The sequence below is a fragment of the Muscardinus avellanarius genome (assembly GCF_963383645.1).
Source record: "Muscardinus avellanarius genome assembly, chromosome: 9".
In the NCBI taxonomy this organism is placed as follows: Eukaryota; Metazoa; Chordata; class Mammalia; order Rodentia; family Gliridae; genus Muscardinus; species Muscardinus avellanarius.
The window spans coordinates 10,251,186-10,268,558 of NC_137795.1; the positions used below are offsets into that span (position 1 = coordinate 10,251,186).

Here is a 17,373-nt window from a genome sequence, read left to right on the forward strand (position 1 = left end):
TCCATACCCATCACTGAGGGAAAAAAAGTTTAAATAGTTACTGACCAGATAGAAGAGAATCCTTAGAGCACCTTAGAGCCAGGGTGCAGAAAATGATTGCTCTGGGATTAGCTGCCCCAAATCCTTTACAAATTTCGTTAGGGCAGGTAAAGCTCTGTCTGTATATACATCAAAGGATTGTTCCGTATTATGGACAGTCGTAGCAGGCTGATCCCTGAATTGGTGCTACATGTCCGTAGAGTAAGTGACTGTCAACCCCAAACCGCCTTCCCCATGGCTGGTCGGTGTCTTATATATTCTTTGGTGTTGACTTCTTGGGTAGTTTTTTTTTTTCCTCTTTCGTTTTTCTTTTTGGTACTGGGGATGGAACCCAGGGGCATTCTACCTCTGAGCTACATCCTCAGCCCTATTTTTTATTCTTTATTTTGATACAGGGTCTTATTGAGTTGCAAAGGCCCTCACTAAGTAGCTGAAGCTGTCCACGAACCAAATGGTGGGATCACAAGCGTGTGTCTCCACGCCCGGCTTTCTTCCTGGTTTTATCAGCGCAGGGAACCACCCTTGGGAGTCTAAGCAACTCGGCCAGGTCTGCCAGTTGAGCTGTGATCCTGTTTGGGATATTCAGCAGGAGTTGTTTCCACAATCCTGGATGAAGGGAATTGGGAGGCGTCTGTATTTAGTCATGCATTGCCAGAGTACGTGCTCAGGATCCTGTGGTGTATGTCCCAGGGTGGGCTTACTGGAACCTAGATAGCATAAGTCAGTCACTCCTTGTAGCTCGGATGTGATCAGGAGACCTGCACGCAAGATGCGGGTGGGCTGCTGCTGGTGTATCATGTACACTGCTTTACAGGGGGCTTCGCTTCATAAGCAGAAGGCGTATGCGCTAAAATTATAACCCGCTCGGTCCAGCGAATCTGTAAGCAAGCCACGTAGACACTTAGCGTTATCAAGTGTTCTGCTGGCAGTGCGGTAGAGTGTTCACAGCAGGACCACCCCGACAGCCGAGTAACACGTTGTGCTGTGGTGGTACTGCGGCTGTGACGTCACTGAGCAATAGCAATGCTCTGGTTCTATGAGTTCGAATGTTAGGGGACCACCAAGGTCTAGATGTAGCTACCTGGTATCTGGCTTGTCCTCCTTCGGCACCATCGACCCAACCTCTCTGGGTCCTGTGCTCTGGGATCATGTGTAAATATCATGATGTCAACAGGAACTCAGTCCTTACCTCTGCCAGCCGGCTCCTGGTTCCCACTAAGTTCCACGGGCACGTTCTTGGCATCCTCACCGACGAGGCAGGGTGAAGCGGGGAGGAGCCTGGGAGAGTCTGTGTGCACAGAGGGGGTGTGCTCCTGCCCACAGGTGTCGGCCATGGAGGACGGGAATATCATCACGGACAGCAGCGTGGTGCTGGAGATCCCAGCCGCCACCGCCGTCGCCTACGGAATCGTCGAGTTATTTGTGAGGCAGGACGGCCAGTTTGGTGAGTGGTCACTTCCCTTGGAGGCAGAGGGACCGCCACGTCGCTCTGAGGAGCATGCGTAGAGGGTCCGAGGAGTTTGGGAGCATCCCGTGATGCTCAGTGGGCAGCACCCGGGTGTCTGATGAGGGAGGTCCAGGTCCTGGGCCAAAGGAATAAGAACACAGGTTCTGCAAGCCCTGGGGCTCTATCAGGCTGTGAATCTCGCTGAAGGCCTTCCCCCCGGGAATGTTGGGGATTAATCTAGGAGAGGCATAGGGAGCGCCTGGCATGGTGTCTGCTAGCTAACTCTTCCACCTTGGCTGTTTATATCAGCATCCCTGTGGTCCTTCTCTCACCTCCCTCCCCGCCTCCAACACAAAGTCAGAGATGCTGAACTTGACCTTACTCTGCTGACCAAGGGGGTCAGGGTTGTCATCATGGGAGAAAGAAAGCAAGCCTTCTAGTTAAACTAGCGTCTGTTCACCTCAGATGCTAATGGTCCTTTCCTGCTTGGTTCCAATAAGGTTGTGTGGAGCCCAAGCAGATTGGCTGATGGCTTCTTGGGGACACAAATGTAGCGGTTACAAAGCAAATTGTTAACCGTGCTATCATCACACTTAGAGATGTTATGCTTATAAATGTTGCCTTTCAGGGATCTATTCTGGAACGTCACAGTTGAAATGGTGACTTATCTGTGCTTTACTTCCAAAATGATCTGAGTGAGCCTGGCGTGGCGGCACACACTTGTAACGCCAGCACTTGGGAGGCCTAGACAGGATCGCAGGTTCGAAACCAGACTCCCTTTGCAACTTAGCAAGACCTTCTCCAATTTAATGAAACCCTGTTTTGAGATAAATAAAATAGGAGCCGGGCGTGGTGGTGCACACTTTTAATCTCAGTACTTGGGAGGCTGAGACAGGAGAATCCCAGTTTGTGGACAGCCTCAGCTAGTTAGTGAGGCCCTTTGCAACTCAATGAGACCTTCTTTCAAAATAAAGAATAAGAAACAGGGCTGGGGGTATAGCTTGGAGGTAGAATGCCCCTAGGTTCCAAAAAAAAAAAAAAAAAAATAGGGCTGGAATGTAGCTCAGAGGTAGAAAGCCCACAAAACAAAAAAATAAAAAACTGATCTGCATGTAAGAGGCTAGTGTGAGGTGGCGGTAAGGGTCAGTGGCCGTTCTTGAAGCTGGCCTGTGGGCCTGTGCAGGTTCATTGTACCGTTGTGTTCTGGTGTAGTTTGACACTTCTGTAGAACAGTTGTATAGTGCGTCTTGAGTCTGTCACTGCCTCTAGTACCATTTGTGCTTGTTTTTGAGATGGGTTAAAGACAAGCAAGTGTTCAGTGAGGCACTTTGTTTTTGGTGCTGGGGATTGAACCCAGAGCTACACCCCCTGCCCTTTTTATTTTGAAACAGGGTCTCGCTGAGTTGCTGAGGCTGGCCACAGACCTGTGATCCTCCTGTCTCCGCCGCCACGTAGGGTCACAGGTGTGCAACACTGCACCAGCAACATGATGCAGCTTGTGCTCAGAGCCCACACTGGTTACAGCATCACCTGACCACAAAACAGAAAACGCAACGCTGAGCGTCCCGATGTGACCCTGTCCGTGCTCATGGGTGTGCGAGGACCTTTGGGGATTCAGAATGAGGTGTCCGGGCCTCCCTCTCTCACTTTGCAGGTGAAGCAGCCTGTGTTTTAGGGGACAGACATTACCTGCAGGATGTGATGGGAAGAGAAGGCGTCAGTTCTACACTGGTCAGGAGGAGGGTGAGGGACCTCTGGAACCCCATATACATCAGGAATTATGGCTTGCGTCCTGCAGGACCATGGCTCCTAGTGCACACAGCTCAGACATTTGTAGTATTGCACTCATTTTTTATTTATTTATATTTTGAAAGACCTGTTTTACAAACCAGGTTGTGAAGGTTGTTAATTTGTTTCTGGTTGCTGGGTGTGGTGGCACACGCTTGTAATCCCAGCATTTGGGAGGCTGAGACAGGAGGATTGTGGTTCACAGACAGCCTAAGCTGCTTAGTGAGGCCCTCTGCAACTTAGTGAGACCCTGTTTCAAAATAAGAATAAAAAATAGGGCTGGGGAGCCTGGCGTGGTGGCGCACGCGTGTAATCCTAGTACTTGGGAGGCTGAGACAGGAAGAATGCTCAGGTCCAAAGAGTCTCAGCTATTAGTGAAGCTCATAGGAACTTAGTGAGACCCTGTTTCCAGATAAAATATAAAATAGGTCTGGTAGTGTAGCCCAGAGGTAGAAGGCCCCTGGGTTCCATCCATAGTACCATTAAAAAACAAACAAACAAACAAACAAACAAACAAACAAACAAAAAACAACCCAGGGCTGGAGGTGTAGCTTGGAGGTAGAAAGCCCAGGTTCCATCCGTAGTACTGCAAAAATAAATAAAATTGTTCCTGGTATGAGAAGGTGATAGCAGTGTCCCTGCGGCCTGACTCGTGCCTTGGTGGTCCTACCCAGCTGTATTGATGGCTTTGATTTGTGTCACTTTTCCCCACTTTATGGAGGTACTGGACAGGGAGGTCACTGGGACCTCGCCACCCTCCTCCTGTGAGGAGGGATTCCCTGACCCTCAGGGAGGGGCGCCCCCCTCCTGCCCAGAAGGAAGGGGCCCTGCAGGCTGGCCGAGCTCCTCAGCTGATGCCTCCGGGCACACTCTGTCCTGGCACACTCCTCCATGACTCTCCGCTCCCATCAAACCAGTGTGACCATTCCCAGGTGCACCTCGCTCTGGGTCTTCACTTCCTTACGAAGGTTCCTGTGTCGCCCCAAACCCTTCAGAACAAATGCATACGCTTTTCTCCTGTGGATCTGTGGTCACAGGGACCTCAGCTGTGAACCTCCGGTGGTTTCGGGCTGCGCCTCATTTGTATGATTTAAATACCCGAATTATGATTTGGAAGCGTGGAGGGGCCCCAGGTTCATGAGCTCGCTTGCTGCTTTGGCTTGGCAAACGCGTGGCACCCGAGGTCCTTCTCCACAACTGACATCCTTTGGCTGATTCCTCAGTGCCGAAGTGTCTCAGGAAACATTTCTTTCTCGCTTTAAACAAAATTTTTTTTGTCATGGAAAACTTCACATACAAAGAGATAATAAATAGTACAGTCAGTTGGCACGTACCACCACCCAGCTTCAGGAACTAGGACGATTCATGTGCCACCCGTAACTTTACCACCTCCCGCCTCCAGGAAGCAAATTCTAAGCATTAGGATGTTTCATCTGTAAATACTTAGTACCTTTAAGCAAGAAGACTTCTTAAAAAATTTTTTTTGGTACTGGGGAGTAAACTCTGATGCATTCTATCTCCAAGTTATATCCCCAACCTGATTTTATTTCTTATTTGGAAACAGGGTCCCACTGAGTTGTGGAGCGTCTCTCTAAGATGCCAAGGCTGGCTTTGAACCTGCGGTCCTCCTGTCTCCGCCTCCCAAGTGCTGGGATGACAAGCGTGCGCCACCGAGCCCTGTTAAAAGGACTCATTCTGCCTTCATGTGAATGGATTCTTGCACAGTGCATTTTTTAATTCTCTTTTCACTCAATGTTTGTGAGATTCATTCACATAACTCCAGAAACCAAGAGCTCCTTTTTTTTTATTGCAGCGTATCTCTTCTTTATTAATGAGAAGGCTCCTTAAATACATAATCATATAATACCTTGTGCACCTAAATGCACTAAGTCTTTAATATTATGAGCCTCTGAACGTCCCCATTTGTCTTCTTCATGGTGGGTTTTATTTGTTTAGAGCTGTTTGTGCTGATCGAGACAAGAAAGTATTCCCAGTGTATGAACAAGTGTCTTCGCCAGTGTACCCTGGAGAGAGCTGTGGGCGAGGAACAGTTGTGGCTTCTGACTTAAGCAAGTAGAGAGGTTCTGGGCCAGGCAGCCTAAGGTGTAGTCAGTGTTGTTGGTTTTTTTTTGTGTGTGGTACTGGGGATGGAACCCAAGGGACTTCAACCTCCAGGCTATACCCCCAGACATATTTTATATTTTTATTTGGAAGCAGGGTTTCACTAAGGCGCTGAGAGCCTCACTGAGTAGCTGAGGCTGGCTTCGAACCTATGCGATCCACCTGTCTCAGCCTCCCAAGTGCTGGGATCACAAGTGTGCGCCACCATGCCCGGCAGGCAGTGGCTTTTGAGGGGAGAGAGGTGGGGTGCCTACCGTCCCACCCGAGTTGGGTGAAGGCCAGTCTGCAGCGTGTGGCTGCCGCTGACCCCGCGCTCCTGCTCTTTTCCTCCTGCACTGCAGAGTTCTGTCTCCTCCAAGGGAAGGAGGGCGGCTTCGAGCAGGAGAAGAGAAGTGGTCCCGTCTACCTGGACCCCCAGGCCTATCGAGAGTTCGTGTTCATGGACATGCCGGATGGTGGCCACGAGACGTCCTCCCAGGCTGGGCCATTAAGCATCTTAAAACAAGGTAATGCCAGTGAGTTGGAGTGTGGCCGGTGATGGCTAGTGAAGCCTGCACCCCAAGATGCGCTGTGGCCATCGGGAGCAGTGACTCATGGGACGTATGTAGAGATGGCCCTGCCTCTGCGCCTGGGGACCTCAGCAGGCCTCACTCAGGGGGCTCCCGGGGAGTGTCTCCTGGGTACGGTGCTCTGAGGACAGGGTGGGGAAGAGGCCTGGGTGGGCAGGGAGGGAGAGTGAGGCCTGAAGTGGGCATGTGTCTCCCACTGTAACTATGGAGGCCTGCTGACTGCTAAGAATAGCTAGCTTGTAGGCATCTCTTCTGACTGTTCTGAACACCAGAGTCAAGACGGGCATGCTTGGTCAGCACAGACAGTGGCCAGTGCCTCCTGGGGGCTCTGCATCCACGAAGCGCAAGCCACAGGGAGGAAGAGGGGTGGTACTCGGGCCCACAGCAGTTAAAAGTTTCTCTCCACAGCATGTTTTTTGTGGTTCTGGAGACGGAAGCTCTGGGGCATTCTACCTCTGAGCTACACTCCCAGACCTATTTTTTAAATTTTATTTAGAAACAGGGTCTCGCTAAGTTGCTGAAAACCTCATTAAGTAGCTGAGGCTGGCTTCGAACCAGTGCGATCCTCCTGTCTAAGCTTCCCAAGCACTGGGATTACGAACGTGCACCACCGTGCCCGGCTGCATGTGAGGTTTTAAAAGACTGATTTTGCTTAGCATAGTGGCACATGCCTGTAATCCCAGCACTCGGAAGGCAGAGCCTGGAGGATCGCAGTTCGCTGGCATGTTAAGTGATTCTGTCTCTAGAGTTTTCTTCTATAGAAATCATGCTGAAGAGAAGCTGAAATGGCTTTTCCAGGAAATGTGATTATTCTCAATATTTAGTGAACCATCAGAGAAGAGTGAGGCCAGAAATCCAAAGCTGGGCCTCTGGCTCCTCTTCCTCCTTTTCCCTCCCTCCCTTCCAGCAGGAGATACTGAGACACAGGCAGGGCAGTGTTTAACTCAGTCTCCTTTATTTCCAAGATCCCAAACCGACTCTGGATACGGCTGTGAAGGAACCGGTGCCGTCGGCCGTGAGGAGCCGGTGTTGCTGCCGGTCAGGGCCGTGCGCTGCGCGGTTGTGACTCTGGCTCTGCTCTGTATTCACAGCATCTCTGCTCCTGGAGAGGAATTTCCAGCCCTTTGTGGAACTGCCAGAGCAGCAGCAGTCGGCTTTGCACGACCTCCTGGAGGCCGTTCTGTTTGATGAGGAATTCCTGGTGGTCCTTGAGCAAGTGGTGAGTCCCTTGGCCAGCTGCAGGCTGGGCTTGCTTCTGGCTGGGAGTGCGCACAGGTGGGAGAGACTCCTCGGGCACAGGCTTCGGACTAGAATGAAACTGTGTTAAGTTTCCCTACCTCCTTTTAGCCAAAAACCTTGTCCATTATTATTATTTTTAGTTACAACTCTTTAATAGTCAAGTTGCACAGAGGAGCTGACCAGCAGGCAGAGACAGATGTATGAGTGTCTTAGGGCTGCTACAATAGGTCACCAAACTTGGGGATTAAAACAACAGAAATGTATTGTGATTTTGGAGAAGTCGGAAACCCAGGCTTTGGCAAGGCCGTAGCCCCTCTGGAAGGTGAAAGGTTGAATCCTTCCCTGGTGCATCTCTCTAGCCTCTGCCTTCTCTTGGAAGGATACCCATCACTGGATTTAGGGACCCCAAACTAGGATAATTCCAAGGGCTTCCCCTTAATTACATCTCCAAGTACTCTTCTTCCAGATCGTCACATTTTGCAGGTGGTCATTTATTTGGGAGAGCCACACTATGTAGCCCCTGTTGTTCAGCCTACAATAGGGGCTACATGGTGGAGTCCAAGTCAACCTATGCTCTGTAGACCAATGAGAAGCATTTGCACCCATAGACGGAATAACTAGAGAGATCAAGCGCCCTTATTAGTTGTGCAGATGGTGAGACACACTGGCTGCCCATCCTCCAAACGCCCAGGATTCTTGCACTTAAAAAGGCTGATGTTGGAGGTGATACAAGGAGGATCGTAGGTTCAAAGACAGCCTCAGCAAGTTAGGATCTCATCACCCTAGTGAAGCTGTTTCAAAATAAAATAGGGCTGTGGGTGTAACTCAAGAGGTGGAAGACCCTGGGTTCAATCCCTAGTATCATCCCCCCCTCCAAAAAAAAAGAGGCTTTAGAAACATTTTTACTTTTTTTTTTTTGCAGGAAGTTGGGAGTTACTAATAACTGAATACTTTATCATTTCTACCTCTGAGCTACACCCCCATCCTTATTATATTTCTTGTGATACTGGGAATTTTACCCAGCCTCCAAACTATAACCCCCAGCCCTCTTTTAGTTTTATTTTGAAAGAGAGTCTCACAAAGGTGATGAGCATCTCACTACCTGCTGAGGCTGACCTACCAACCTGCGATCCTGTCTCAGCCTCCCAAGTTCTGGGATTACAGGTGTGCACCACCAAACCTGGCTATATTTTTCCTTCTTGAATTTAGACCAGGGATGGAGCCTGCAGTGGAAACAGCCTGGGATGCCTTTGTATGCTGCAGGACGTGGAGCTCAGCCCCAGGGGGAATGCCAAATGTTCTTAAAGCTGTCGCCTTTTTTTACTTTCTAAAATAGCTTCTTGCAAGAGGAAAATGTCAGGGAAGCCCCTGTGGATAGAGCAGCAGTGGCCCTGTCAGAGAAGGAGCGGGCCAGCTGCTGGGTGGTCAGAGCTGGCCAAGGTTGGAGGGTTTTAGAGTTTGAGGACCAGGAAGGGATGCTTCTGTTTTGCTCATCTGCTCTGTGCCTGAGCACTTGTTCCTGGTCTCTGTAAAACCCAGCAGACCTCGCCCTGGAAGGTTCTACTTGTCCTCAGTCCTCCTTGTAAGGACAGTACTTGGGCTAGGTCCTACTTGCTATATCCGGGTGAGGAGCTTTAGCTCCTGGCTGAGTAGAGCAGAAAGCTCAGCCTCTAGCCGTGCTTGGGAGCAGCATGGCGGCTGGCTTCAGTGCGGCTCCTCCTCTCCCCACAGTGTGACGACGTGGCTGGAGGCTTTTGCTCCCTGCAGACAGCACTGGCCACAGGGGAGTCACAGCCCCCTCGGCAGGAGCTCATGGCCTTCCTGCGCCTGGCAGGGTGCAGGATAGGGAGCGAGGGCCCTGGCCCTGAGGACGGGGTCAGCAACCAGAAGCTCTTTGTCACGGCCTACTTCCTGGTCAGCGCACTAGCAGGTATGGAGACGCGATGGGAAACGGCCACTGTACGAGCCTCTGGGGACGCAGACACTATACCAACAGTGGGAGGTTTGGTACCTGTGGGTCTGTCTTCCCCAGAGCAGGGAGGATAAGGAAAGAGCTCTAGACGCGGCAGGCCTGTCTGCTTTGAGCCTCGTCCCCTCCTGGACAGACTGCCCTTGTCTGTGCTGGAAATCGTCTCCTGCACAGCTGGGAGGGGCAGGGGCTCACATCTGGATGCTGTTCTCCCAGGGGCTGTCCCCTGATCCTGCCCTTCCTCTTTGCCAACTCCAGCCTGCCCCACCTATCCTTCCACAGGGGACCTGGCAGGGAGGAACTAGTTTTTGTTCCCTTTTTGCCAAGATGTGACTTAAGTAACCCAGGTTCCTGGTCTCAACTTCCCTTCCAGGAATGCTAGTTAGGGCACGAAGTCCCTTCAGGGCTCCATCCAGCAGGAGGGACAGATGGAGGCCCACGAGGCTTGAGTTTAAAAAAACTCTCCCAGCTCATGCTGTCTTGTTCCAAGTCCTGGGTAAAAGTTGACTGGTGGACCAGGACGTAACAGAGTGCTGTGAATCTCCACGAGAGACTTCTGTAGGATGTTAACATGGCGTAGTGGAGTCTGAGTACAGGAATTCTATCCGGCTGATCCACAGGGTGGAGTTGAACGGGCGAGAGGCCTTGTCTTCACATACCCCGTTACTGCTGAAGACATCTCTATATATAGGCCGCCAAATACATAGCACATATATTTATAGTGTTGTCAAGCACATACCGCGTCTTCTCCCCGAGCCCGGAGCTGGCGTCGCCTTCTGCACCCGGGCGCCCCCAACCCAGAGCCGACTCGTAGCGCACCCGCTTGCCGCAAGCGCGGTCAGGAGGGCCGAAAGCTCTTTTGTTACTGTTCTTGTGAAGCCTGGACCCTCTGGGTTGACCTTTTTCTCCTAGACAGCACTGTCTTCCCTCCTAAGAATCCGGGGAAAGTGCTAGAACAGAAAAAGGCCTCCTCTTGGGTCCTAATGCCCTATTTTTGGCTTAGTGCTTTTAGCTGCTTTTGGCCCTTTGGCCACACAAGCTGACCTGTCTCTTGAAAAGTTCCCTCCGTTACTCTGGGACCGTAAAGGAGTCACTAGCTCTGAAGTCCTCGACCTCATTTGTAAGATGGAATTGGCAGAGGGAATAGCAATCAGAGTAACTTGCTTCAGTCCCAGGGACAGGCCCCATGGCCTCGGGTGCTCCAGGAGCGGACGCAGGAGGTCGTGCTCAGCCAGCACTCCCACGCTGAGTAGTAAGAGTCAGGCGGGCTCTGCAGTCGAAATAGTGCGGAATGAACAAGAAGGAACTGTTTGGAGAATAGGGAGCGAGGATGCTTTCAGGAGCTGCTCTGGCAACGAGGGGGCAGGGAGAGGCTGGTGCCAAGGGCTCAGCCCGGGGCTCTTTCTGCCGGGTCCCCTTCACTCTCTCTGGCTTGGGCACGGCCTCCCGAGCAGGCGAGGGGGTGGTGCTGGAGGATCCCTGGCGGGATCTTCCCCCAGCAACCTTCTCTTGGGATGAGCCACGTTCTGATGACGAGAGTGGACCCTTCGCAGTTCATGCAGTCCTTTGACTCTGCTAGAAAGCAAAGGAGTCCAAGGCGCACCCAAAGGCCCAGCCCAATCGCGGAGGAGCTCGGACACGGCTGTCCTCTCCAGAGCCCAAGGCCTTTCTTCAGTGTCAAGGAACAGCCTCTGCTGACTGGACTTCAGCATCTGTTTTCGCAAAGATCTTTGCTGCTCATTCATTCCCTCAACCAACAATTATTGGTGGGAAAGTACTAAAATATAAATTAGGTGGGCTTTTTTCTTTTTTTGTGGTACTGGGGATGGAACCCAGGGGCACTGTACCTCCGAGCTACACCTCCAGCTCTACTCTTTAGTCTTTTAAATTTTGAAACAGGGTCTGAGTTGCAAAGGACCTCACTAGTAGTAGTAGCTGCAAACCACAATTCTGTCTTAGCCTCCCAAATGCTGGGATTACAAGCGCGCACCACCACCAACACGCCCGGCTGAACTTTTTTTTTTTATACCTCCTGCAGAGATGCCAGATAATGCAGCAGTGCTGCTGGGGACCTGCTGCAAGCTCCAGCTCGTCCCGACGCTGTGCCACTTGGTAAGGAGCCCTTGGGATGGACGGGGAGCTGAGAGCGCCTCCAGCGTTCATACTTACAACAGCTCAAGCAGGCACTGACTGTCATCCCAGTTATCTGCACACTGTACACACCCCTCCCACAGAAAGACTGAGGCCTGGAGGGAAAGAATTTGTTCAGAGGACTGGCCGGCAGAGTCAGGTCTCGCATGCCATCTTGAGGCTTGAAACCCTGTGCCTTCCTAGTGTTGGGAGAAATTGTGGTGCAGGTGTAGGGTCTGATAGCATGGTGTTTGCAAATGGAAGCTGTGCACTGAGCCGGCTTGAGTCTCAAGAGGTTTGCAGGACTGCTGTGATGGCTTCTCTTCTAGCAGCCCTCCTCAGCTCAGGGCCTTTGGAAATGTCATCCTAAGAGCAAGAGTTAGCCCCAGACAGTCAAGGTTGAGCTTTCCAAGTTCAAGTCTGGGCCCTCGGGGCCGAGGCCAGCCTGGTCTGTTAGCCCAAAGGACCACAACTCTGAGCTTGCAGATCAGGGAAGACTCTTAGACCAGACCCCGAACTTTACTATACATCTACTCTCAAAACAGCTTTGTGAACTTTCTTTTCTTTTTGGTAGGGGGTACTACCAATGCCGCTGGGAAAAAGCCTCAAACAACTTGAGTAGCCACTGCTAGACATGTTGGCATAAGGCCAGCAGCTGAAAACTGGGGCCGGTGTGCCTCAGCAGGCTGCAGCTCAGGACCAGTGGCCACAAACGCCAGTCCCACAGGTGTTTGCAGGTGGAAGGCCTCCCCAGCCCTCAACCTCGGGACTGCAGCCACTGGTGCAAGGCCAGGTTTCACCCATACCTGTCCATCAGGAGCCAGAAAGTGTCTCCATTCTAGCCCACAGACCTGTGGCTGCGGCTCCTGAGGCAAAAGGCCTTGGTGGCGTTCATGCCTGTCCTGAGCACAGCAGGGAAGGCCTCTTCCCTGTTCTCCAAGACCAGGTCTACCCCCACCATCCGCCTTGCCCCACCAGCACCGCCCTATGTGACCTAGGGACACGCCCACCCAGGACTGCAGATAAAGCCACAAGCTTCAGCACCATCTGTGCTCAACCTGTGGGATCTCGGGAAGAAGTGGTTAACGGTGCTATGAGCCCAGCACGAGCCGCACGTGTGCCATAGGGAAGGACCCTTTGTGTACCAGACTTGAGCCCAGGGGTGACAGTGCCTATCACGTGGGGCCTTGGGGGAGCCTGCATATCTGTGACTCAGACCTGTGCTCGCACTGAGCCTTGGGGACCGTCCTCTCCACATCCTACCCTGCTGAAACTGGACACTAAAACCCCCAGTGCCAGCAGGGCTCAACGCTGCGGAGCCCGAGACACAGCTGTGGAAGCCGGGGCTGCTTCAAGCTCACATGCATGGCTCCCTTCAGGGGCTGTCGCCGCCTCTATGGGAGCACTCGGACACCCCTGAAACTTTCTATCCTGTTGACACAATCTCCCTACAGGAATTACTTCATATAAGAACACAACACCCATGAAAGAGAAGATGCCGCCAAAGGGGAACAAACGCCCCTGATATGGATCTTGGCTTGAAGGAAATCCGTGAAATACCTGAAAAATAACCTAAAATAACGATCCTAAGAAACAATTCAGGGTATGAGTGAGAAACTCAAAGAAAAGTAATAAAAGTGAATGAGTCAAAAATCTTAGGACTAAACATTAATCAATAAAATAAAACAGAATAGAGAACTTTCACAACAGATGAAAGAATGTCAGAACTCGAGGAGAGGTCATCTGGATTAGCCAGTCAGACCTCAACAATAAAGAATGAGGAAAGCACACAGACTAATGAGATATCTTTAAGAGGACAAAGACTTGCATGATGGGACTGCCAGAAGATGAAGGGGAAATTTCCTAAGAGCCAAAGTTTTCCCAAATTCTCAGATATAGACAGATACAGGAGCTCAAAGGAGACCAACTACTCATCAAAATAAATCTATCCCAAAGCATATTATAATCAAAATGTCAAAAACATAAGACAAAGGTGATCCTTAAAAGAGCAAAGTATCAAGTGATATATAAGGGAATGTCTACTGGACTTAAGATTGTTGCTGCTAAATCAGTTATATCAGAAAAGAGAATGGGATGATGTGTTTAAAATACTAAGAAAAAAGCTGCCAACGAGAAAATAATCCTTCAAACAAACCTAATAGACTACGCTGAAAGCAAAAGGGTACTGGTGCACGCCTATAATCCCAGTACTTGGGAGGCTGAGACAGGAGGATCACAGGTTCGAGGATAGCCTCCAAATAAAGTCAGGCTGAGGATGTAGCTTGTAATGCCTCTGAGCCCCCAGTAACTAACACACACACAAGGATAACTACAGAATCACAAATATAAAAAACCCACATGAAAGAAACGTAAGAATTGGAAAAGACATCATGCAAAGGACTTAGATGAAACAGACTTCACATAAAAACTACAAAAAAGACAAATAAGGTCATTGTACATTGCTGAAAGAATTGATTCAACAGTAACATCATAATTGTAAACACATATGCACCTAACAGGAGATCACCTGAACACACAGAGCAAGTATCACTAGATGTCTTGGGCTGGCCCCGGGGCAGTCTACCTGTGCGTTACAACCCCAGTCCTACTTTATTTTGAAACAGGCTCTCACTAGGCTCATCTCACTACTTAATGAGGCATCCCATAACAATCCTCATATCAGCTCCGAGGAACTGAATGAGATTACAGGCGTGTGCCACCACACCTGGCCCAAGGAAGAGTCTTCACTTTCCTCAATGGACAGATCATTCAGACAGAAAATCAGCAAAGAAGCATCTGAGTTGAACTATCCATTAGAACAGACAGATCTGACATATTCATAGAAACTACGGAAGACAAGAAAAAGGTGGAAAGATGCTCCCGGGCTCATGGACTGCAAGGGCCACTATGATATGATCATACTACCCAGAGTGATTTCAGACGCTGCTCCCGTCAACAGGCCAACGACTTTCCTCATAGAAACAGAAAAAGCAATCCTTTGGGTTTGTATGGAACCACGAAAGACAAAGCAATCCTGAACAATAATATTAATGGTAATACTCAATGTATTATCAATGCTGGAGGCTGTAGCTGACTTCCAAAAACCCTACAAAGTTATATTAACTAGAACAGCATGCTATCAGCATACACACACATACAGACCTATGGAACAGAAGAGAGAACCCAGAAATCTGTGTTCACATAACTGATTTTTTTTTTTTTTTTACAAAGACACCAAGTACAGAAGAGAAAAGACAATCTATTCAATAGTGCTGGCAAAAATGGTTCTACAAGCTGGGCATGGTGGTGCACACTTGTAATCCTAGCATTAGGGAGGCTGAGACCAGAGGATCGCGGGTCAAGGACAGCCTCAGCTACTTAGTGAGGCCCTTTGCAACTCAGTGAGACCCTGTTTCAAAATAAAGACTGAAAAATAGTGCTGGGGTGTAGCTTGGAGGTAGACTGCCCCTGAGTTCTTACCCCCAGTACTGGAAAAAAAAAAAAAGTTCTGCATACGTAGAGGAATGGAACTAGGTCCCTTCCTTTCTCCAAAACTATTATTTTAAGAAAACGTAGGGAAATGCTTCGAGACACTGCTAGCGAGCATTTAGATGGAATCTCAAAGGCACAGGCAGCAAAAGTAAAACTAGACAAAGGGGGTTACATCAGACAAGCTTCTGTACAGCGATGGCGACGACCCACAGAACTCTTCATCCGCAAGGATCGACAGCCAGAACACAGCACGCAGTCAGCCCATAAAAGTGCACCCAATTACACATGGGCTCAGGAACTAAACACTAGCACTCTGCCTGGAGCACAGTCCCTTCAGGGTAACAAAGAACTAGCAGGGAGACGCCAACGGCCACTTCTCCAGAAGAGACACGTGGAGCCATTATTCTGCGGTCGCTACACACTTCTCCAAAGACGACACACAAGTACGTAAAAAACTGCTCAGCCCCGCCATCAGAGAAAGGGAACGCTTCCCCTGCCAGTGGGATGTGAAATAGTGCAGGCATTATGGAAAGCAGTCTGGAGACTCCTCAAGAGACTAAAAGTAGAAGCACCAGATGATCTCGCAATTCCACTACTTGGTGTCTCTCCAGAGATGAAGTCATTATACCAAAAAGATGCGCAGACGCCCACAGCTCACGTACGGAACCCACCCAGATGCCCCTCCGTGGGTGAGGCGAGAAAGACGACGAGGTACCTAGCACAGCGGAGTAGTACTCAGCCATGAAACTATGAAGTCCTGTCATCTGCAGCAACATGATGGAACTGAAGCCATTAAGTGAAACAGCCAGACACAAAGACACGGACTGCGCGTTCCCGCTCATTTGTGGTGGCTCATAAGTGGGTCTCGTGGAAGAACAGCGCGGACCAGTGGGCGCTAGAGGCTGGGGGGGCCAAAATAGAGGAATCGCTTCTGCTCCTTCCTGAGCACGGCACAGCAACTGTTGCTTAGAACAAACTATATTTCAAAATGACTAGAGTACAAAATTCCCAACGCATCAACAGGATTAATATGTGAAGAGATGGAGATATTTACAACATGTCGCAGACCCGTATTGTCTCACCACAGTGCACCCCACAAAGCTGTACGAGTGTCTCAACAAAGCTGCGTACCGGTCTATGAGAGCGGTTCGCTCTCACCTCTAATCCGCTGGAGTCAATGGTGTGGGAGGGTAGAGCTCAGGCCGGGGATTCAGAGGACTCTGGGAAGGCTGCATAAAATCTTACCTCTGGTCCTGGGTTGGATTAGATACATCTTATGACATCTTACAGGTTTTCCTGCTTCACTGGGGAAATGAAAAAACAATTTAGTTGTTTTCTCTGTGATTATCTCAAAGCCTGTTGCCATCACCTTTGCGGGTCTTCTCTGACATTTCTAAGTGAGCGTCTGAATGTGTCATTTCAGCTCCGTGCGCTGGCTGAGGAGGGAGAGTCTGCTCTCGAAGACCCCACCTTGGCTCCTCTGAAAGACCCCGAGAGATTCGGGATTGTGCAGCGCCTGTTTGCCTTGGCCGACATCCACCTGGAGAGACTGCAGTCGTCAGTGAAAGCCGCCATCCTGAAGGACCCTTACGTCCTCCCACTGATTCTCCATATTACCCTGAATGGACTCTGTGCCCTAGGCAGAGAACACCAGTAACTCAGTTTGTCAATCACGGTACTTAGTAAGGCTGGGTGCTTTTTAGAATTGTTAAGATACTACACTCTGGGATTTTAGGTCTCATATACGTTAAAAACCTATCAATGAGATAAATCACAACACATGTCAAGCGGTAACTTTCTGCATTGTGAGTTTCTTTTCAACAGAGGCGTGCCTGTGCTGCCTAATGGCCAACTCCAGGCCTCCAGAGCTGGGGAGAGTTGGGATTCTAAGTTAGGGCACCTTCAGACCTTTTCTCTGCAGAATAATGGATCTATCACTTTCCTACCTTCTCTACTTTCTTTGCTACACAATGACAGAAGAATGCGACACTTCAGTCCCCAAAATCATTTTCAACTGGGACTGCTGTGGGAAGAGAGTTTCTCTTCCCAGGAGAGGCTACAATTTGCCTGGGTGTATGTTATTTGATGATTGAAAACTGAACTATAAGTGCCTCTAGTATATATATTTCTCTGTCAAGCAAAATTAGAGTGGAAACAATCTCATAGTAACACCCTCCTGCTCGGGGTCTACTACGGGCCTTTCGTTGGCGTAGCCTCACTTTGATGAACACGCTGATTCTACACCTACAAGTGTGCGTTTCCTGCGTCCTGGGAGCCTCGTTTCTGAACACTACACACTTTCTAGCACATGAAACTCTAAGCTGGTGTGTGTGTGTGTGTGTGTGCACGCGCACGCGCGCCTTTGTTTTGGTGGTACTGGGGTTCCTGGAAGCCCTTCTACCTCCGGGCTACACTCCCAGATCTATTTTTTACATTTTTCTTTCGAAACAGGGTCTCCTAAGCCAGCGCGTGCGGCTGGCTTCGAACCTGTGCAATCCTCCTGTCTCTGCCTCCCAAGCGCGGGGATTACAAGTGTGCGCCACCACGCCTGGCTGCCTTTTTTTTTTTTCCCTCTCTTT

General features: G+C 50.0%; 1 protein-coding gene across 1 annotated transcript in view; it reads left to right on the top strand.

The window, feature by feature from the left end:
* GSDME (gasdermin E) overlaps nt 1-16,451 on the top strand; it is a gene marked incomplete at both ends in the record, with an annotated part of 45,149 nt that extends 28,698 nt beyond the window's left edge. The window contains 6 exons of the mRNA XM_080701152.1: nt 1,363-1,483; nt 5,737-5,901; nt 7,056-7,183; nt 8,935-9,133; nt 11,211-11,284; nt 16,218-16,451. Of these exons, the coding sequence (XP_080557278.1) occupies nt 1,363-1,483; nt 5,737-5,901; nt 7,056-7,183; nt 8,935-9,133; nt 11,211-11,284; nt 16,218-16,451 (921 nt within the window). The remainder of the gene's footprint in view (nt 1-1,362; nt 1,484-5,736; nt 5,902-7,055; nt 7,184-8,934; nt 9,134-11,210; nt 11,285-16,217) is intronic.
* Nucleotides 16,452-17,373: the final 922 nt, after the last annotated feature.